The sequence below is a fragment of the Pimephales promelas genome, chromosome 17, assembly GCF_988280905.1.
Source record: "Pimephales promelas chromosome 17, fPimPro1.hap1.1, whole genome shotgun sequence".
Lineage (NCBI taxonomy): Eukaryota > Metazoa > Chordata > Actinopteri > Cypriniformes > Leuciscidae > Pimephales > Pimephales promelas.
The window spans coordinates 4,415,874-4,439,603 of record NC_142785.1 but is presented as its reverse complement, the minus strand read 5'-3'; the positions used below and the strand labels follow the sequence as shown (position 1 = coordinate 4,439,603).

Below are 23,730 nucleotides of genomic sequence, written 5' to 3'. Positions count from 1 at the left end.
AAACGAGCGGTTTGTGTGAGAAAACAAACAGTATTTATATCGTTTTTACCTCTTGTAACCACAGCCACGTCCAAGTGATCTGAGGGCGAGGGTGCTTTGTGGCTGTGGTTACAAGAGGTAAAAAAGATATAAATACCGCTCGTTTCGTGTCTTAGGCCATCAATGTGTACTTACATTTACGAGTCATTAAATCCTGTTTAATTTGGACTTCTCTGTGCATGGTGACCATAGACCTCCATTATATGACTGACAGACAAGAACGGTTTGACCTAGAAATATCAAAATTGAAACTACTGTGGAAACAAAGACACCAACATCTTGGATGCCCTTAAGATAAGCTAAAACATACCAAAAATCCATTTCAAAGTGAACAAAAATTTTACACACATTTTTTAGAATTATTTTCTAAAAACAATAATAAAAACGACAAAATTACTAAAACTTTCAATTTAAAATGAAAACAGAAAATACAGAAATAAAAACCAATGAAAAAAACATTTAAACTATAGTTTCACTTTATTTTGATGGTCCCCTTCAGACGTTCTGTGGAACTATAAGTGACGTCACTCCTGCGTGTCAATTAACTCTCATTAGAATATTAGTTAGTCAACCGAATGTCTAAAGGGGACCATCAAAAGAAACTGTAACCTATAATATTATCTCAATAATACTAAATCGGATTGCAAAATTATTTTATTAAGTATATACAAACATTTGAGTCATTTGCAATTATTAAATCTGGACTCTTTAAGATATTGAGGTGGGTTGTGATACCAGATAAAAAAATAAAAAGGATATCTTGTTTAAAACACACTTACAGTATCTTGCCCGGTCATAAAAAAGTAAAAAAAAAACAAAAAAAACTGTTGATATTTTAAGAAACTCAATAAACCATGACACATTTTCTGTGTGTTTTTCCAAACGTTTTTCAATTTAGAATGCGTTTTTGTTTTTCATAGAAACAATACAATAATACCTTATTTTTATGAGTTAATTAATGACATTCTTAATCAATGAGCCCTTTCTCTTCATTGTGATATCGGGACAGTTGCATTACTTTTATGAATTGCATTTATATGAATGTTTTAATAAATATTTAGATCTAGACAAAAAAAAAAGCATCATGCCTCTGACCCATAAACTTGTATCAAAATGTCCCAGCAAAATTCCAGGCCCTGTGAATTTAAGCAAAGCCATAGATGAGGGGCCTTATTTAAAGAAGTGTGTTATCTACATTTGACTTTATGATCATTTCTGAAATGTGTGTATGTGTGACACGTCTTATAAATGAGGCCCCACATGTGTCAAACTCCACTCCTGAGAGCCACTGTCCGACAGAGTTTAGCTCCAAAACCCCAGCCTGGGAGTTTCTAGTAATCCCTTAGACCTTGATTGGCTGGTCCAGGTGTGTTTAACTAGAGATGGAGTTAAACTGCAGGACAGCGACACTCCAAGAACTAAACTTGACACCCCTGCTTAGATAACACAGATAACCTATTAAAGCTCTGCCACGTTGTGTGTCGCCCACAAGTGGATCCTGTTTGTCATTGCAGCTGGAGATCACACGGACTATACAGCATATCTCAATCTGCCTACATGATAAAAATGAATTCATTTAGATAAATCTTCGTACTCTATGTTTTTACCCTGTAGTCGCAGAACAATGCAAAAGCTATAAATAATGAATTCTTTGAACCTCATAAAAAAAGCTGAAAAATAATCTATTTTAAGATACTTGTATGTTAAACCTGCATAGATCAAACCTTGTCTTTTACCATGTGAATCTGTTCTATTCTCCACATTTTTTTTTTCAGATTAAACTATGTGTAAAGTGAATAACTATATTGTATGGCGGAATACCACAGCAAGTGCTTGGGAGCACTTCGACTCGGCGCATGTATACTACCGGTAAGATTTTTTATGTTTTTAAAAGAAGTCTCTTCTGCTCACCAAGGCTGCAATTACTTGATTAAAAAAAAAAAAAAAAAAAAAAAACAGTAATGTTGTGAAATATTATTACAATTTAAAACAGCGATTTTCTATGTGAATATATAGTGAAATATAATTTATTCCTGTGATCAAAGCTGAATTTACAGCATCATTACTCCAGTCTTCAGTGTCACATGATCCTACAGAAATTATTATAATATGATGCTCAAGAAACATGTATCATTATTATCTATGTTGAAAGTTTTTTTTTTTTTACATTTTTATTTCAGGATTCTTTGATGAATAGAAAGTTCAAAAGAACAGAATTGATCTGAATTGGAAAGCTTTTGTAACATTAATCACTACCATTCAAAAGTTTGGGGTCAGTAAGAATTTATTTTTTATTTTTGGGGGATTTTAAATAAATGCTGTTCTTTTGAACTTTCTATTTATCATAGAATTTTGGGTGGGAAAATGGTACACGACTGTTTTCAACATTGAAAATAATAATTAGATTTTTGAGCATAAAATCAGCATATTAGAGTGATTTCTGAAGGAGCATGTGACACTGAAAACTGATCTGTAATCAGCATCAGCAAATTCAGCTTTCAAATTACATTTTAAAATATATTAAAATAGAAAACAGTCATTTTAAATTGTCATAATATTTCACAATATTACTGTTTGTCATTTTTTTTTCCATCAAATAAAGCAGCCTTGGTGAGCAGAAGTGACTTCATTTAAAAACATAAAAAAATCTTACCGATCTAAAACTTTTAACCGGTAGTGTATATCTATGGACTCTGCAAAGTAATATCATCACTCCGGAGAGTGAGAGGGAGGAGAGGAATTTTCACGAGTGATGATATTACTACACCGAGTCGAAGTGCTCCCAAGCACTTACTGTGGTATTCCACTATACATTATTATTATCCACTTTACACGCTTAGAAAAGCACAACGTTTTATTTTGTGTCAACATTCTAGGCCGAGTTACTCTACTCGTGTAACTGTATTTAAATAGGGAAAACGTGAAGGTGTTTGGTCGCTTCTCTGCTTGGCCCCTATTCAATGAACTGGGCTAGTTAAGTGCTATCAAAGTGTCTCTCGTGCCAGAGTGATTGAGTGCACGCACTGAGACGACAGAGGCATGTATCAACTCGTCTTAGTTAAGGTAATAACATAGTTTAATGTGAAAAGAAAAAACAGTGGAGTATCCCTTTAATTAATATTTGTATATTTGATATCACTTTAAGTGCTTTGAGACAGTCCATGTAAAATAAGGCTGATGAGTTATTGCGCGTTGAGGCCTATATGAAGACAGCTGGATAAAGCAGGACTACGGCTGACAGTATCCACGATGAAACACTCATCTGTAAGGCTCCATTGATGCCGCAGTAACAGTCTCCTTTTTGCCGTGGGTTGTCTGGAGGTTTGGTTGGAGTTGGCTCTGGACACTTCATCCAATCTACTGCGGTCGATCCGAGACTGACACTCTCTTGGTCCAACTCTCCGCTCTTCAGCACCCAGTACGAGTTGTTCTTGAAGAAATAGGTATCTCCTAAGAAGCAAAGCAAGAAGAGGGATCACAGGCATGATGGGAAAAAGTTGCCTTCTATGAATCATTCAGGGAGAGGACAATCCCATAGTACATTGTAACAAATGTATTGTGAATAAAAATGTGTCCAAGATTGTGGACAATTTTTTTTTAATCCAATTGTGGCTTTTTTCAATCAAATAATGAGTGAAGACAATGTTAAAAATCATGGTTGATTTTTAAGCCAACTGTGCCAATTCTGAGATGGCATCTTACTCCAAGGGTCTCATTTTATATTATCACTTTAAAATAAAACAGTATCTTTAACATTTTAAAGATATTAATTTTGTCCACAAATCCCGCATTAACAAATAGACATATATTTCAGCATAATACAATATCACAGAACACTAATGTCCAGAGATACTTAATATGTTTCTGCTCATCTGACGCCATCACCATATATTTGGGGCATTTTTCACGTCCGGTTCCATTGTCCTGAAGTCATTGGCTGCATCAGAAATCAAATTCTTCCCCATGTATGAACAGTACTCATAAAAGAGAAGGCAAAAAAACCCCAGATGACCTATCTACTCACTGCCACTGGAACAGACACAGGCACTGGCTCCGGCTGCGACTCTGGAACAGCAGGCACTGGCTCCGACTCTGGAACAGCGGGCACTGGCTCCGACTCTGGAACAGCGGGCACTGGCTCCGACTCTGGAACAGCGGGCACTGGCTCCGACTCTGGAACAGCGGGCACTGGCTCCGGCTCTGGAACAGCGGGCACTGGCTCCGACTCTGGAACAGCGGGCACTGGCTCCGACTCTGGAACAGCGGGCACTGGCTCCGACTCTGGAACAGCGGGCACTGGCTCCGACTCTGGAACAGCGGGCACTGGCTCCGGCTCTGGAACAGCGGGCACTGGCTCCGACTCTGGAACAGCGGGCACTGGCTCCGACTCTGGAACAGCGGGCACTGGCTCCGACTCTGGAACAGCGGGCACTGGCTCCGACTCTGGAACAGCGGGCACTGGCTCCGACTCTGGAACAACAGGCACTGGCTCCGACTCTGGAACCGCAGGCACTGGCCCCGACTCTGGAACCGCAGGCACTGGCCCCGACTCTGGAACCGCAGGCACTGGCCCCGACTCTGGAACCGCAGGCACTGGCTCCGACTCTGGAACCGCAGGCACTGGCTCCGACTCTGGAACCGCAGGCACTGGCTCCGACTCTGGAACCGAAGGCACTGGCTCCGACTCTGGAACCGCAGGCACTGGCTCCGACTCTGGAACCGAAGGCACTGGCTCCGACTCTGGAACGGCAGGCACTGGCTCCGGCTCTGGAACCGCAGGCACTGGCTCCGACTCTGGAACGGCAGGCACTGGCTCCGGCTCTGAAACGGCAGGCACTGGCTCCGGCTCTGGAACAGCAGGCACTGGCTCCGGCTCTGGAACGGCAGGCACTGGCTCCGGCTCTGGAACGGCAGGCACTGGCTCCGGCTCTGGAACGGCAGGCACTGGCTCCGGCTCTGGAACGGCAGGCACTGGCTCCGGCTCTGGAACGGCAGGCACTGGCTCCGGCTCTGGAACGGCAGGCACTGGCTCCGACTCTGGAACCGCAGGCACTGGCTCCGGCTCTGGAACGGCAGACACCGGCTCGCGAACGGCAGACACCGGCTCAGGAACAGCCACTAGAAGAGTAATAGCCACGAGGACCGACACAAACACAGAAACAGACACTGGCTCCGGCACTGGAACAGGCACTGGCTCTGGCTCCACCTCTGGAACAGCAGACACTGGCTCCGGCTCTGGAATAGTGAACACAGGCATGTCCAGGATCCGAGCCAAACACTTCAAATAGTCGCTCAGTATACCCTCGCCTGAGAAAATGGGTGTCTCCTGGTCCGTCTCTGACTGGACAGACGGGACGTGAACAGTCTTTTGCTGAGCAGATGGGAAGTGAACAGTCTCAGGCTTGGCAGACAGGACATGAAACATCTCTCTATCACCTCCTCTACTGCGACCTCTACGGGTCCCGCGGAACTTTACCAACCGGGTCCCCTGAAACAACTCCCTTCTCTCCGCTTGGTGGCTGGGGAAGAGATGTTGCAAAACATACCGCTGGATTGTTTTGTGACGGAGTCGTTCTGTCACGAACACACACAGTCTTCCAGGCCGGTGTTAAAATCCAAATAATCAAACAAAACAAGAACAAACTCAACAACCCTCAAAGGTGGTGACATATAACAACGACTCCGTAACACATACTGACACAGACAGGAAATATATACACACAGATCTAACAAAGAACTAACAAGGAACAGCTGGGTACAATGATTACAGGGAACAGCTGAGTGCAATGAACAGTGATAAGTAACAGACAGAATGCTGGGAATTGAAATCAAATGTGAAAGAAACCGTGAGAATGAGGACCTCTCGTGGCAAGCCAGGGAAACACGACCAGACACTGTGACAACTTCTTCCAATGGGATTCTGAAGTGTGCATGTGATGGACTCTTCACTATCTCATGAGGCCACAGGAGAGGATTTATGAATGGCTGTGAAGCGACGCAACTGAGGCTTGTAGGTCACATGATCGTGAATAATTACTTATTTAAAATAAGTACCTACTCAAGATAGTGTGCGATATCAGACGTTTTTGGTTACACGCCTAAAATAAAGTCTGTGGTGAACACAAGTAAGCGCAAGATATTTTCTATGATATAAAATACATTAGAAATGTTTTAAGTTTTTACTTATCTTGTAAAAGGCGGTTGCTAACAAGTAGTTGCTAACAAGTAGCAATCGCGCTCTTGCAAACTATTCTTACTCAAACTTTCAGGGAAAATGTTAAACAAAGTCTGAAAGTCTATTTCGGAAGTGTATAATTTTTTTTTATTTATCCACAAGCTAATGGAAATATCCCAACATAGTCTCACTGACCACTACAGAATGATATGAATGATAACAAAAGCTTCCTCTGTATACTAAGCTGAAAATGCACTTGAGGTAAATAGACGTTCTCTACATTACCCTCTCCCCAGGTGATGATGTCATCAGGGTTAATGGGCACACCCTTCCAGAGGGAGGAGTCTCTGGGATAATCTGCGTCTTGATGACGGTTCTCAGTCCCTGAGCCTTCATTGAACCTCCAGAACTCTCCACCACTGAAGATGTAGGTTTTTCCATTATGAGCCCAAGTGAAGGCCGCCTCCACCCTCTTCACATCCTTTCCATTATGAGAGATTAGCCCCCAGTCTGACAACGGACGTGGATAACCAGACATCGCCATGGTGTCTTTAAATACCCAGTACTGTGAGCCTATGTAAAAAAAAAATAATAATAATAATAATAATTACATGCATTCACTAACCAAAACAAGCATTTTCAAACTGATTTCTGGAGTGTTTGGCATGTAATGGATATGACCATGTTGATGTTGGCAGAATAGATCTGCTACGCTGCTGCTGTAACAATTAGGACTTGCTATGGCCAATACATACATGACACACTGTTGTGAGTAAGTAAAACATGCTGCTGCTCTACAATATAGCGTACAAGATTTACCCGTAACAGATCTATACAGGTGGAGCTGGGGAAGGTGGAGGGTTTATGAAAGCATGCAGCACTGCTAAGGCAAATGCTAACCAATGTGAAAGTAGAGCAGCGAGTTCAATGGCTGCTGATTCAGCAGGAACCAATCAGCTGCGCACTATAGAGAATGATGCGATTGCAAGCGTTTGAGTTAAAGGGTTATTCCACCTAAAAATGAAAATTCTATCATCATTTACTCAAGTTGTTGCAAACCTATATGAGTTTCCTTCTTCTGCTGAACACAATCTGGTGGCACCATTGACTGCCCAGAGCATTCTCATCCTAGGGCATCATATAGTGATGCTTTTGACAATGCGTATGAATCCAATGCACATGGCACCCTTTAAAGGGTTAGTTCACCCAAAAATGAAAATTAAGTCATTAATTACTCACCCCCATGCTGTACCAACCCCGTAAGACCTTCGTTCGTCTTCGGAACACAAATGAAGATATTTTTGATTAAATTTGAGAGCTGTATAACTGCCACATTGGCTCCTAAGGGACTGCCTCTTGACGGCCCAGAAAGTCAATGAAGAAAATGTTTAAATATCCCAAGTGACTACCGTGGCTCAACTATATGTTTATCAAGCGACGCGAATACTTTTTGTGCGAAAAAACAAACAAAAATAACGAGTTTATTCGACTATTTCTTTTCTTCCTTGTAGGCCAGAACGAGACTTCCTTAGATTTCCACGACGCATGCGCGAGAATTGCGATCTGAAGTGGTGTAAGCTGGTGTAAGCAGTTTGCAATTCTCGCGCATGCGTCGTGGAAATCTATAAGGAAATCTCGTTTCTGGCCTACAAGGAAGAAAAGAAATAGTCGAATAAACTCGTTATTTTTGTTTGTTTTTTCGCACAAAAAGTATTCGCGTCGCTTGATGAACATATAGTTGAGCCATGGTAGTCACTTGGGATATTTAAACATTTTCTTCATTGACTTTCTGGGCCGTCAAGAGGCAGTCCCTTAGGAGCCAATGTGGTAGTTATACAGCTCTCAAATTTAATCAAAAATATCTTCATTTGTGTTCCGAAGACGAACGAAGGTCTTACGGGGTTGGTACAGCATGGGGGTGAGTAATTAATGACTTAATTTTCATTTTTGGGTGAACTAACCCTTTAACGTCAATATAACATGCTTCAGTTATGGGTAGGTTTTGGTCTGGGGTAGTGTTAGGGTTAGACCACTAGGAGGCGCCTTCTGGCCCATATGTATCTGCGTCTCATATTGACACTGAAGGGTGCCATGTGCGTTGGATGTATATGCATTGTCAAAAGTGTCAGTATATGACGCCTTGGAATGAGAACAGGCTGGACTGCCATATTTTTTTTTTTTCTACTATGGAAGTCAATTGTGCCACACAACTGTTTGGTCCCGATCGTTCTTCAAAATATCTTCCTTTTTGTTTGTATACAGATTTGCAACAACTTGAGGGTGAGTAAATGACAGAATTTTCATTTTTTGACGGAGTGTCCCTTTAAGAACCTATTAGCCTGCGGCATCTCGAGTTTCATTACAGAACTTTGTATTTGTTCTTCCATTGTGCGCCCAAATGAATTAAAAGAAACTAACCTATGAAGAAGACGATTGTGCTGTCCGGCTTTCTTTCGTAAACCGCATCTATCTTGTCAGTGCCAGGAGGAAGACCAATCCAGAAGTTTTTAATGAGAGCGGGTTGGAAAGACACGAGAGATCCAGACCGCTGGATTCGCCAGAAATATGGACCTGGCCGAAGCAGAAGAAATCAAAAAAAATAAATGAGCTCATATAATGAATAAAATACATGTAACAGCTTTATTATAATCTTTTAAGCTAGGCAAAATCTGTACAATTCTAAAAAATGGTATTTTAGACAGCATAGATTGTACCTTTGAAAAAGAAAACATCTCCTCTGATGTTTGCCACCGCATCAAAACCTCCCTCACAACGATTCTGGGCTGTTGGATCCGGTCTAGACAAACAGAGATTTTAATTTGAACGTCTTCTCATCGAGTGCAGGAGATGTCATTAGAAGCTGATATGGCAGTGTATCTGCACTGTTGTTCAAAAGTTTGGGGCCCGAAAGAGCTTTGAATGTCTTTGAAATAAGTCTCGTCTGCTGATCAAGGCTGCATTTATTTGACCAAAAAATACTTTAAAACTCTAATACTGTGAAATATTTGCAATTCAAAATAACTTTTTCTACTTCACTCTGTTTTTAAACGTCATTTATTCTTGTGATGCAAAGTTGAATTTCAGTGTCACATGATTCTAATATGATGATTTGCTGCTCAAGAAACATTTCTGATCATTAGCAATGCTGAAAACAGTTGTGCTGCTTAATATTTTTGATTAGTTGATTAATAGAAAGTTCAAAAGAACAGCATTTACTTGAAACAGAAATCTCTCTGATTATTTTAGAAGCCTTAACAGTCTCTTTTGATCAATTTAATGCTTCTTTTTAAAAAAATTCTTAATGACCTTTAACTTTTGAACACTATTGCATGTTTCTTGGTTATCATGACTCACTGTGATGGTACTTTGGGACGGGGTGGAGTAGGTGGTTTGGGTAAGGGTGGTGTTGGTTTATTTGGTGATGGTGTTGGTGAGCCTGTCTTAATTCCTGTCAAACAACAAACCAAAACCACAGCCACAACTTTAGATAAGGTCAGCTTGGCTTAAAGGGCTAGTTCACCTAAAAATTGAAATTCCAGATAAATTAAATTAATTAATTACTCACCCTCATGTCGTTCCAAAACCATAAGACTTTAGTTCATCTTCAAAACACAAATGAAGATCTTTTTGATGAAATCTTAGAGCTTTCTGTCCTTCCATTGACATCCTAAGCAACTGCCACTTTCAAGCCCCAGAAAGGTAGTAAAGACATCATTAAAGTAATCCAAGTGACGGTTTTATGAAGTACTTTCTTAGCAAAAAAAAGTTAAAATTAAAAACATAATTTACCACTTTATTTACAAAAATATTTATCTCCAACGCTTGTTCACGCAACAACAGCCATTCTCGCATCAACACAACACGCATGCGTTGTGCTCTTGTGAACACGTGTTGGAGATGAATGTTTTGCAAACAAAGTACCTCCTTTGCTTTATAATATTGAGTTCAAACCACTGGAGTCACATGGATTACTTTAATAATGTCTTTATTACCTTTCTGGGGCTTGAAAGTGGTAGTTGCGTAGCTATCAATGGAGGGGCAGAAAGCTCTCAGATTTCATCAAAAAGATCTTCATTTGTGTTCTGAAGATAAAAGAAAGTCTTACAGGTTTGGAACGGCATGAGGGTGAGTAATTAATGACAATAATTTTCATTTTTGTGTTAACTAACCCAAGGCGAATAACTGAATAGATCAGTTTACAGATAATGATTTCAAACCAGCGAACAGATTAAAAAGTGTTACATTTTATTTAATTTTACATTCTTAGCACATGTTCTTATTTAAAGAAAACAAAAAAAAAAGAAAATCACTTTGTTTTTTACAATAAGCTATTGTGTTATGATATGTTTTGTGATTTTGTCCTTATGGTTAGCTGCTGTATAAGGAGAAAAGAATTGTGATGTGTTGTTTTTGTTTTCCATAGAAAGAAAATAACGGGAAACAGGTTTTAAAAGACCTGAAGATGAGCAAATTATGACACAAAATTCAATTTTGCGTGAACAATCCCTTCCAGCGCAGGTGCACAAAGCTTATTGAGAGCATATTCCTACCGTAGATTGACTGAATGGCATAGCGATCGTCATCTGGAAGAGTGTAAGATGGAATATCATCTCCAACAGCACCCTGGTAATATGGCCGCATGATGGAAGGAGAAGAGGAGGAATGAGAGAGACCGAGGGCATGACCAAATTCATGCACAGCCACCGAGAACAAATCAGTGCCCCTGTCATCTGAAAACATTGACAGAATAGAGGAGATTCTCATTTATGCATAATATCAGTGGTTTTATAAGTGGGTGATTTGTCAATGAAGGACACTTTTGACTACTTAAAAGCATGAAAAACTAATCTAAAGGATGTCCTAAAATAAAGAGAACATGATGGTAATGACAATGCTTACTTTTTTAACGTTACATTTTTTCCTCCACGCCTTTTTAAAAATACGATACGTTAGCTGTTTTCAAATGTTTTCTAAAATCCTTGGCATGAACAGCAATACTTCTTAGTTATACAGTACACATATGCCATTTTAGGCAACTCATAAACCCTAAAATTTGCAGTAGCATCTCATTGCAGTACACGAGATCCAGGGGGCGGAGTTGGATCCAGATCTAAGGGGCGGAGATGGGTAGGATTAGGGGTGGGGTTAGGGATCAGGGGGCGGAGATGGGTAGGATTAGGGGTGGGGTTAGGGATCAGGGGGCGGAGATGGGTAGGATTAGGGGTGGGGTTAGGGATCAGTGGGCGGAGATGGGTGGGGTTAGGGATCAGGGGTATAGATTGGTAGGATTAGGGGTGGGGTTAGGGATCAGGGGTATAGATTGGTAGGATTAGGGGTGGGGTTAGGGATCAGGGAGTGGAGATGGGTAGGATTAGGGGTGGAGTTAGGGATCAGGGGGCGGAGATCGTGGGGTTAGGGATCAGGAGGGCGGAGATGGGAAGGAATAGGGGTGGGGTTAGGGATCAGGGGGCGGAGATGGGTAGGATTAGGGGTGGGGTTAGGGATCAGGGGGTGGAGTTTAATCCATATCTAAGGGGCAGAGATGGGTAGGATCAGGGGTGGTGTTAGGGATCAGGGGGTGGAGATGGGTAGGATTAAGGGTGGGGTTAGGGATCAGGGGCAGAGATTGTAGGATTAGAGGTGGGGTTAGGGATCAGGGGGCGGAGATGGGTAGGCTTAGGTGTGGGGCTAAGGATCAGGGGGCGGAGATCAGTAGGATTAGGGGTGGGGCTAAGGATCAGGGGGCGGAGATCGGTAGGATTAGGGGTGGGGCTAAGGATCAGGGGGCGGAGATCGGTAGGATTAGGTGTGGGGTTAGGGATCAGGGGGTGGAGATCGGTAGGATTAGGGGTGGGGTTAGGGATCAGGGGGTGGAGATCGGTAGGATTAGGTGTGGGGTTAGGGATCAGGGGGTGGAGATCGGTAGGATTAGGGGTGGGGTTAGGGATCAGGGGGTGGAGATCGGTAGGATTAGGGGTGGGGTTAGGGATCAGGGGGTGGAGATCGGTAGGATTAGGTGTGGGGTTAGGGATCAGGGGGTGGAGATCGGTAGGATTAGGGGTGGGGTTAGGGATCAGGGATCACTCCTCCCCCTGGATTTCGTGTTCTGCAGTGAAGACCATCTCAAAATTTGGGAGAATTTAATGTTGTAACACTTGAAATTAGGGAGGGAAAAGTCGTTTTTAAAGATAGCTACATCAGTTTAAAGCCTTGTTTGATTATTTAATCATACGGCATAGGTGGACATATTTGGCTTGCAGTTCATGATTGAAAGTTGTGAAATACATGTATTGAGAAAAACAAAAACAGGCTTATGGGATGCTTTAGAAAATGCATGATCATAAGATGTAAGCTAAGATGTTGCAATATACCCATACACCCATCCGCTCAAACGTCATGAACTTCATTTAGCTAGTATTCAGCAACTGGCACTATCGCTTGAGAACAAAATCTGAACTGATTAAAGCTGAATAATGACACTAACTTTGCAATTTCGACAACATTATTGAACTGTCTGAAATGAATCAACTGAATTAGCTGAATAACAACACAATGGAGTTGCTAGCTGAACTCATTTCATTATTGATGAACTTTACTTGAACTGAACTGAACTGAAACAACACTGAAATAAACTAAACTGAATAATAAGATATCTTCTGCAGAGCTGCTTTTCAAGCTTAAATGTCATTTGTTTCATAATTTCATAAACATAAACTGTTATTTTCCTGTTTATTCACGTAAAGCTGCTTTGAAACAATATATAAATACAAAATATTACATTGTATATATATAAATAAATGTGACTTCACTAGGTTTGACTTTTTCTTCAGTGAAAAAAACAGACAGAAAATATCCTAAAAGCAAAAAAAAAAAGGAAAACCAGTTCATTTGCAAATGCATTAAATGATTAATCCACACATTTTCAGCTTTGAAACTGTTATTCATCAATCAGTCAGAGAATATTTAGTAATGCTTGTGTATCTTGCCTGCGTAGGTCCAGCTCTCCTCGTCATCAAAATGCGTATCTCCAGCAAGATCATACTCCCCTGGGAAGAAGGCATGCGCAAGTGTCCCTCCCTTCCCATCAAATGGATATCCGTCATCATGGAGCGAGCGGGTGAAAGAGATCTTAATATCGGATGTGTTCTGCTCGCTCGAGGAAGCTTGTTGAAACTTGAGGTTGGTGACATCACTCCAGGCTTTAAAGGCATGCATCATTATATATTGGACATAATTGGATTTAAGAGATGGATGGAGAGATGGGTAATTCTGGATGCTAGTAGGAAAAACCGAGATAAGTTAGTGACTGCATATTTAAAAGGGTTATTGTAAGTCGTTATGCTTGACAGTGACCCAGCTAACAAAAATGTTGTAAGAATCTTTTGCTAATTTTCCCATCAAGTTACGATAACATTAATTCTAAATGTTCTCTGAACATACAAAAAAATGTCCAGTTTTTTATATTTAACCGGCAAACATTATGGAAAAGTTACTTTTGAATGTTCTCTGACCATTCTGCAACAAAGTTCAACTAAAGCGTTTTAAAAAGGGTCTGTTCACAGAGAATGTGTTTTTGCCGTTTAAAATGCGAGACCGAAAAAAGCTCACGTTTTTTAAAAAGTTGAACTAAATTTAGCTTGCGCGATGACGCATGCGCGAAACGCTGAAACAACACTGAATAGAGCTAAAAAATAATATCTTCAGTAGAGCTGCTTTACAGCTTAAATTTCATGTTTCGTAATTTATGAATTGCGCGATATTAACACTGTTATTTTCCTGTTTATTAACGTGTCGTGATCTGCTTCAAAACAATATGAGTACAATTTTATGCAACTTTATACAATTTGTATTGTATAAATAAATGTGACTTCACTTGTTTTAAAGCATTCGTCTTCTGTGTAAAAAACAGACGGAAAAAAGCTCAAGTTTTTAAAAAGTTTAACCATGTTTTTAGAATGACGTTTCATGCGCAAGAAGCTGCGACGGTCCATTTCGCGTGTATTGGAAAAGGAGCGCAGTGGAAAGGAAAAATTAGTTCTGTGTGAACAGGCCCAAAGAACAATGTTTTTATGCAAGCATTTTGAGAACATTACTGAGAACGTCTTTTACAGTGTTCTGAAAACGTTCTCTTTTAGCTGGACATGTGTGTATCTAGCGATGCAGACCTCCATGTGAGGTCAGACTTTTTCCAGCGGAGTCCAACAGTGGCATATCTTCTTTTCCTCCTTCGCTTTTTCAGCAAGTCCCCGAACCCTATAATGTCCGGCAATGAACATCGTGGTGTGCTCATCAGTTTCAGGGTGGCACTGTCTAGAGAAGCACAGGACAGAAGGTCTCAGATCAATATATAGACTTCAGAGACACAGAGTCCATTACGGTACATGTAATAAAACCCCATGTGAGGAGGAGGCAATGAAATAGTTCTATCTCTAGAGGAAATTTATTGAACCCACCAACCACAGCATGAGGTATAGTCACTCTAAATCTCATGATTACACTTGCAGATATCAAGAATTGAAAACTAGCTAGCTATGGAACATTCTCAGAAGTTTAGCTAACGTTGTGGCAAGGTTATCTCAAGGTTATCAACAAATGTTATTCCAGAATGTTCATTCAAATTCATCAGGGCCCATATTCACAAAGAATCTAAGAATCCTCTCAGAAAACTATCTTTTATATCTTAAAAACTTTTGCATAGGAGTTTTAGCTTAAAGGGCACCTATTATGTAAAATTCACTTTTACATGGTGTTTGAACATAAATGTGTGTTGGAAAACCACCCTAGAATGATAAAAATCCACAAAGTGTTTTTTTTTTTTTACAATCTCAATAAATCATATCCACTGTCTCAGAACGAGCTGTTCTAAGATTCAGCGCTTTGTGACGTAGAATTGAGCAAGGGGTTTGATTGACAGTGTGGTTGTGGCACAGACCCCGCCCTCTGTGATCTGTACACCATCCTCCATTGTTTCAACGACAGCCGGTAATGTCTCTTGGAAACATAAGTGTTCTGTTGTGGGATGGGATGTAATAATGACAAACATAGTAGTTTTCACTTATTTCCGACATCAGAGCCACTGAAAACACAGTGGATGTATTATATTTTGGAAGTTTAAGTTAAGTGGCGGCTTTTCTTCGTAAATAAGTTTATGTTTGAGCGAATCATTTTTTGACTGACTGTTTTGTGAACGAGGGTCAATTCAAAGCAGATCTTGCTTCAAAGTTAATCCTCAAGTGTGGATCGTGGTCTACTGTTTGCGATCCAACGAGTAACAGTAAGTGTATTTTATGATTTTTGAGCAAATAGTCATTTCAGTCGATGTCAGCCAATTTAACAACAAATGTGTCTAAAGTTGTTGTCGTCGTAGGATGTCTGTGTATATAATTTAAACCTTGTTTGTATAGTGTGTAACCACACGTTTATAAATATATATATATATTTTTAAAGATATTGTATTAAAAACTCCATATATGTTCTTGTACTGTAAGTTAGCCATCTTCTCACATTTGCCACAGAAGCGCCTGTATGACAAGTAATGTAAACATGACGCAACAGGTCCCTCACATAGATGTAATTTCGCTTGTCCGTAGCAAACTTTATCACAGTATGTGTATGTAGTTTCAAAAAATTGCGCCAACGTTAGTGTTTGTGTGTGTGTGTGTGTGTTGCACATCCATAATTTCAAAGGGGACGCGATTACAACTCTATAAACATAAATGTATCAAATAACCGTCCCGAGACGTACTGGTCCATTCTCATTCGTGTTTATTCTTCCAAAGTCTCTTCAACATCTGGGTCTGATCAGAGACTATTTTCTTCCGACTCAAACATGTACGGCTGAATGACAGCGGGTCTCTCACTTTCACCCATTTTGCTTACCGACTGCCACATGTATGCAAGTGACGCCCTCATCCAAAGGCAGGGCGGGGATATGTAGCTCATTTACATTTAAGGTTGTATACACCAAAACAGCTCTTTTTAAAACACGCCCCAAAAATGACATTTTCAAATGGTTATAATAAATTAACTGTGGGGTATTTTGTGCTGAAACTTCACAAATACATTCTGGGGACACCGAGACTAATATTACATCTTGTAAAAAGGGGAATAATAGGTTCCCTTTAAATACAAGTACTCCACAGTGACTCTAGGGGTCATTGTTTGATAAAAAAGGAATTCCTGCATAGTGTGCCTTTAATTTCCTATAAGATATTTGATTGGCTTTAGAATGATAAAAATTGTTCCACTCTTTCCAATTACTGATTGTTGGGATGTCTATTTAACTGGACAGAGGGACAGTGTTTACTGTTAAGGCCAACGTCTTATTAACTCACTGTCATCTATTGTCTGCAACACATTTCTTCTCCTCTTCGTGTTTCTGCCATTTTCTCCTCTGCTAAAGAAACTCTTAAGCCTCTTAAAAGTCCTTGTCCGTACTCCTAACAATTTAGATCTTAAGACCTCTTTTAAGGGTTAAGATACTTTCTCAATTACTTTTGTTTCTTTACTAGGATTTTTTCTTTAATTTTAATAGTAAACGCCCACATTTCTAAGAATTTTCTTAGAATTTTGTCACTTTTTTTTTTGTAGTTCAAATACTGCTTTATTTTACATGGGTTTTGATGTTGAACAGTACAATTTTGTCACTAAGAGCTACTCTTTGCATTAAGATTCTTAATGAATACGGGCCCAGATCTTTAATAATGTTCTCAGAAAGTTAGTACAAAAACATTATTTAAACATCATGGAGTGTTTTTACCTGAAACATTTGGTTGAATGTTCGCATAATGTTTTTTTGTTTTTTTTTTAAATGTTACTACTACTCAAACATTCAAAAGTAGCGTTCTCTTTATGGAATGTTCCCTTAACGTTCACATAAGCAAGAATGAACCAAAAAAAAGTTTTTAAAACGGGATGTTTTGAGGATTCAGAGAACATTCAGAAACTTAATGTGAACTTTATCAAAACATTTTTCGAACCTATTTCTGTTAGCTGGGATGGTGTTTCGATTTAATTTAATTTGAAAAAAAAAAGGAGGTAAATCAACAAAATATTTTTGTTGGAGGATTTTCTTCCAAAATATTGGAATATATAAAGGAATGATTGTATAACGATTTATTAATTTATTTTTATTTCTTGTTGTTATTATTTTTTAATGTTCTCTGTCATATTGTTCATTTTTTGACATGTCTGTTGCTCCCCCTTCCCTGTCTTTTTGTTTGAGTTTATGTTTGATTTATCTTTATTTCTAAAGACAATAAAGAGTTGATCTCCAAAAAAAAAGCAGGGAAATCTAGAACAAAAAAAAGAACAAATAAATGAAGAAAAAACAAAAGGCACTGAAAAAGCCTTCTCAAAGATTTGTGAAACAAGGCCGTTAGACCATTTCCTGCATGTGATGAAGTACTTTCAGTGAGAGGCACACGCATTGCATTTACCGAGTCTGCCCGTGTCTTTGAGGCCAGCGAATCTCTGCATCTCTTTGATGGCCTTCTCAATGCCCTCTTTGGTTTGCAGCTGCCCTGTGCGGGGGTCCGGAGGGGGCAGGTACCCGTACCGGCTCAACCAGTCCTACGATACATCACACTAAATGTTCATTTAACTTAAATATAAATATACACATGCATACAGCTTGATAATTTTCGATTAAAGTGTAAAGGCTAGTTCACAATAAGAACAATTACTATAACAGTAACTATATTAGCGTCCGTCCACCAACATACAATAACATACTGATTCTGATTGGATGTCAATGGTTTCATTGTTAATCGTTTGTAAAAAAAAAAAAAAAAAATCTGAAAAAGATTTTCATCCTTTTTTACTGTTGTGGTGTGGAAATCCCTAATCTCTTAGAAATGACACCAACACACTTCTCTATGAAAAATCCCTGAAATTCCACTGACTATAATTTATTTACATCTGTCTCAAAGGGATAATACACACATACAAAACTAACATATGCACATGAAATAATAAAAAAAAAAACATCAACCAAAAAACACTTATATGGCACAATGTTTTTTTCCAGTTTTTTAAAAAAAGAGTTCAACTTGTAGTAATGCGGAGTAAGGCTCATCTTACCACACCCCGGGAGTACTGGTCCGACATCGGAGCCAAAAGAACCGGAGAGATAAACACAAGCACAGTGCAGGTCAGGTGAACTGACCACACACATCCTGAGGAAATCATCTGCATGGACGGAGTAAAGAACAAACAGCTGCCGACAATTACAAGGATCTGCCTTTATTCTAAGGTTAATGTTGCCCTTATCCCTTCATACCGTTATGGGCTCTGTTTCTCTTGCCACTTGCAGTTTATATCTCTAAGGACTAGGCAGGGCCGACCAATCGATGAGAAGCTCTCTCTCTATCTCTCTCTCTCTCTCTCTCTCTCTCTCTCTCTCTCTCTCTCTCTCTCTCTCTCTCTCAAAAAAAAAACCTTTCTGTAAGAATCTCTCACTCCCTGCTGAATCAAGTGAGCATTACTTAACTGCATTAAAATACACAATTAATATTATAACATTTTTTAAATCAAGTAACTGAAGCTTTAACATTCTTAGATTTTGTTAAACAAATCAGTTTAAAAACACACACACCACAAAACAGCTGAGGTTAAGGCGCAGTAGTTACACCCATAACTGAAAGAAACAGGATGTTTCAAATTTTACCGTTACAACACTAATATTGCTCTGTTTTCTGTTTTAGTCCCTCAGTTAAACAAACACAGCAATGATAGCAATTGCTATTATGTGTTCTTTAATTTTCAATATGTAGGCTATAACATTGCTTACAAAATCTCGCGAAAATCTATTAAACTAGTGGAAGAAAGCTACTTTTAATAATCATCTATTAATACTGTATCAAATAAATAAATCATGTAATTAATAATAAGTTGCGGAAAAGCCTATGACACAAAAATAAAACTTTGAAACAATGTTACCTTAAACGGGATTGTGTGACCGGAAGCTGTGGCAGGAAGATAACATCACAGGGGTTCAGGAAATCCATTTAAACAAATAATTAAGTCATGGCACTAACTTTGATGTTTAAGTTCTCAGTGTGTGAGAGTGTATCGCACTATTCTGTTTAAGATGCTCAGTTATGCTGTAGTTTTGTAACACTCATCATAGGACACATTTCAACATAGGCCTATTGCGCTGTCACTAGACACATTAACATGTGGTAAACAACACAAAACGGGACTTTAATGAGCAATACCACACGTTAGTGCTAGCAAAAGTGGTGTTGTTCCCAATATGTGCTGATGAGCTGCGTCACATTTACTGTTGTTCGGGGAACTTTTGCTGGCGGAAACCAGTCCCTGCAATCGGAAGTTTCGCCTGAGGACGAAACAATTCTTCACGCAGATTTTGCTCATACTCATAATCGTCATGTGTATCATAACCTGTAAACCCAAATTTTGATTCAACTCAAAGAGATTGAGTTCATATTACTTAAATGTGTCTAATTTGTTGACATTACTTGTTAATTCTGATTAAGCTGAACTTTTTCATGTCCTTTCTTATAATTGTGTTGTGAAGTCCAATCAGTATAGTTTCTACTCAAACAAACTGAGTTTGTACTTAAACATGTGTCATTTATTTACATTAATTATGAATTCTAAGTAAACTGTACTTTTTAATGACCTATCTTATTGTAATTATGTGTTTGAGCTCAAACAACTCAATATCATCAAGTTTTGCCTATTGCTAACTGGCGCTTCCCCTGTCATGCCGAGGCGTGTCCAATGACAAGTTCAGAACTTCAGAGGGTCAAAATCAAAATAAGAAATCGCAAATTATTTTCCAGATGGAGTCACAGGTAAGTTTGTGATTTCTTGGTGTTATTGTTGTGTCCCTGATTGATGACAATTGATGAAACCTCATTTAAAGTGCATTAGCGTTGATTGACATGAATATTAGGCTAGCTAACAATTTTTAGCCATAAACATAGTTTGCTGATTTCTGGATGTTGTTGTTGTGTCCATGATGTTAACATAGTACATTTGATCAATTCATTTAAAATGTAGTCTGTATTTATTTTATAAATGGATATATATATATATATTTGTAAGTATTTTATTAATCAGCATGATAGTCTGCATTTATCTTGATGACAGATATTTTTAAAGTATATTCGTATGTATGATTGGCGTTGTTTAGTAAAAAAAAATATATTTTAAAGTATTTTATTCATTAGCATGACAGTCTGCATTTACACTAAAGCCATGCTTGCCCCGCCTTAGCAACGCATTGACGTTATCCGTGCAACCGCCAAAAAACAAAATTGTTATATCAGTTTTGAGTTGAACGAGTGGTATTGATGACTTTGAACTTTTTAAACAGAACAAGACAAACAATTCAGCTTTATTTTCATCAACTGACTTTCTAGCAAGGAAGTGGAAGCCTTCGGTGAATGAACTGATTTCAGACGCAAAACGGTAAGTTGATTAAACTGCACTGGTTGCAGTCCCTAGCTGAGGTAAGCTTAGCTAGCTGTAAGTTATATCTCAAAAGTGATTTACACCCCTTACATATTTACAAATATTTTATTACAGGCTATCTTTTTATGGGGACAACACTAGAAATGAAACTTTGATATAATTCAAAGTAGTCTATCAGATATAACGTTAAAGTTATATCTGTAACTTATATCAAGTTTCATTTCTATAGTAAGTTAACTTAGTTTTAATAAAACGGGGGGGGGGGGGGGGAATAACTTGGCTAACTTAGTTATTGACAAGGAAGCTAACCAGCTAACTCTGTACCACATTCTCTTAGCTAACTGTTCACTGGTAACTTTAGCTAGCTAGCGCCAGTAACGGTAATTATGTTGCATTAACGGCAATTGTATGACACGTGAAGCATCACGGACCACGGACCAGCGAACTTCCCGGTAAAGCGGGATTAAATCGGATTCTATTTTGTGACACCGAGTATGGAGTCCGCCCGGACATAGAAATTGAGCTTTGCGCCGACGTGACCGTCCGCTTTGGGTAAGTTACACTTCGAGTCGGCCGCGTCGTTTGGGCTACGTTTAAGTTACTCGGTTACACAATAGACTGCTCTACTATCCAAGGTGTTTTAACTTGTATTCATTTCCAGGATATGAATTCTTGAAATGATCAACAATTCAGTTTTCACTAGTTAAAATGACAATTATTGATATCAGGAATAAAATTTCTACTAGTAACAATGACAATTTTGGATATCAGGAATGACATTTTCACTAGTAACAATGATAATTCTTGATATCAACATTTCCATTTTCACTATTAAAATTATAAATCTTGATATCAACAAATGAATTGCAACTAGTAAAAACTATAATTCTTGACATAGCTATGTAATTGTATGTTCACTAGTGAAATGTCACCATAGGCTGCCATTAAAAATCAATTGTTGATATCAATAATTTATTTCTTACTATTTGAAATTCCAACTTCACATATCAGAAATACAATTCTTACTAGTAAAAATCTTTATTTTTGATATCAATTTTTCACTAGTGACAATGTTTATTTCTGATATCATGAATGTGATTGTTTCTAGTAAGAAAGCCATTTTATATATCTGAAATAATATTGATATCAGAAATACTTTTTCAGATATCAAAAATGAACTTTTTTACTAGTAGCAATTCAATTGTTATCAAGAATAGACATTTAGATTAATGACAATTTAATTCTCTCCCCTGAACTAGAAACAACAGCCTTACTTTACAGTGTATGATGTAAACAGTAAACAATAATAAGTACCCCACATCATCTCCAGACTCCATCTGGAACTTGTAAACAAAATAAGACAATCAGCTATAAAACTGGAAATACAGCATGTCTGTGTTTGTAGCACTATGTTGTCATGTTAATGTGATCATGCCCTGTTCCTTTTTTCAGGACATTGATGATGAGGAAGGTTCGTACAATGATGTGCCAGTGGGGATCCTCTGCCATGAACAGGAAAACATCACTCCACACACGCTGTCCCTTCACCACCCTGCATCTTCAGTGGGAAACATTGTGATGGATGCCCCAGGCCATGTACATTGTCTTCGGACTTACCTATGCACTGCATCTCAACTACCCAAAGTAAGTAAATGAAGAACACTTTAGATTTTATTCAAAAGGTACTTCTGAACTTAGGTAAGACTGATCTGAAACCTAAACACTCAAGAATGACCTTTATGCACAGCTGCACTACTTCCTGAACTTAAGCCAACTCCTTGTGACACTGTCCTGTCTGCCATTATTGGGCAAACTGATTAATTCAGGTGTGTCTGATTATTGTTGCCGTGACTACTGAGGTCAGGCACACCTGAACTAATCAATTTGGCCAATAATGGTGGACAGGAAACAAGGAGCTGGCTTAAGTTCAGTAGTGCAGCTGTGCATAAGATCCAGCATCTCCTCTATGGACTCTAGATGAGTATCTACTGTTTTATTTAAGTTTATGTAAGTTTTATTTTTCACCCTTATTCTGTCTCACACATGCTTTTTTATTTTATCCAGAGAAACATTTTTTGTTAAAGGAACTCGCCCACTTTTTGGGACTTTAGCTTGTTTTACTGTATCCCCCAGAGTTGGACCAGTCCATACTTACCATTTTCATCTCTGTGCGTGCTGTAACTCTCTGACGCACCCACCGCTAGCCTAGCTTAGTACAAAGACTGGATGTAAATGGCTTCACCTAGCATACTTCTCCCAATAAGTGACAAAATAACGCCAACATTTTCCTATTTATATGTTGTGATTTGTATAGTCACAGTGTGTACAAATAACAAGGTCATACGAGACAGAGCACCCTTATAACCGTATACATACTGGGAACTATATTCTCAGAAGGCAAAGCACTGCTACTTCTCCAGACAGCTGACGAATTAGGGTTGATTAAAATTATACACTCTATCAGCCCTTCCTCAGTGAACCTCACAGTAGCAGATAAGCTTGTGAACAGCCACCCCGAGCTGTTCGATGGCATTGGTAGGCTGAACAGACTGATCTCATGAAGTAGCGTGTGTATGCCACGCCAATTCGTATTTCCATTTTTGGCGTGCTATCAAGACGCATAATCGCCTTTCAGCGTGTTTATGAACGACGTTGACTTAACGTTATATAAATATATGACTTACCTCAACCCCGTCCCTAAACTTAACCGTCACTGGGGTTAATGGCATTTATGACTGGAGATTTGACTGCGTGTACAGACACGCGGAATGACGCGGACGTTAATGGCGTAGACATACACGCATACACGCGGATAGCTCAAAATGCGTAGAGATAACACGCCACCTGACTCGAAAGTGGCGTCTATGTTTACACAAAAGTCATGATGTCATGTTGAGCTGAAAGACTTTCAAGTGTCACTCACTATATATAAACTCAGACATACAGCCCACATGCCAGCCACACCGCAGAGTTCCTTTCCAGTTACAGAAACTGGAAGATGAAGATATCATAGAAAAAGTGACAGGCCCAACATCCTGGATCTCACCCATCGTAACGCCACCAAAGCAAAGCTG

The 23,730-nt window shown here is 39.2% G+C and overlaps 1 protein-coding gene across 4 annotated transcripts; it reads right to left on the bottom strand.

The window, feature by feature from the left end:
• Positions 1 to 649: 649 nt before the first annotated feature.
• Positions 650 to 19,284, bottom strand: mmp25b (matrix metallopeptidase 25b). 4 transcript variants are annotated; one of them, XM_039657706.2, is made up of 11 exons: positions 19,154 to 19,284; positions 18,296 to 18,403; positions 17,653 to 17,785; positions 14,380 to 14,524; positions 13,201 to 13,490; positions 10,765 to 10,944; positions 9,569 to 9,662; positions 8,929 to 9,011; positions 8,633 to 8,785; positions 6,500 to 6,787; positions 650 to 3,489 (listed from the first exon to the last, which is right to left on the bottom strand). In XM_039657706.2, the coding sequence occupies exons 2-11, from the start codon at positions 18,401 to 18,403 to the stop codon at positions 3,239 to 3,241; spliced, it is 1,725 nt and encodes a 574-aa protein (XP_039513640.2). In that variant the 5' UTR covers positions 19,154 to 19,284; the 3' UTR covers positions 650 to 3,238. The 4 variants fall into 4 exon arrangements, with proteins under 4 accessions (XP_039513640.2, XP_088977917.1, XP_088977918.1 ...); XM_089121791.1 differs by having other exon boundaries at positions 18,296 to 18,337; positions 19,155 to 19,284; XM_089121792.1 differs by lacking the exon at positions 18,296 to 18,403.
• Between the last annotated feature and the right edge of the window lie 4,446 nt (positions 19,285 to 23,730).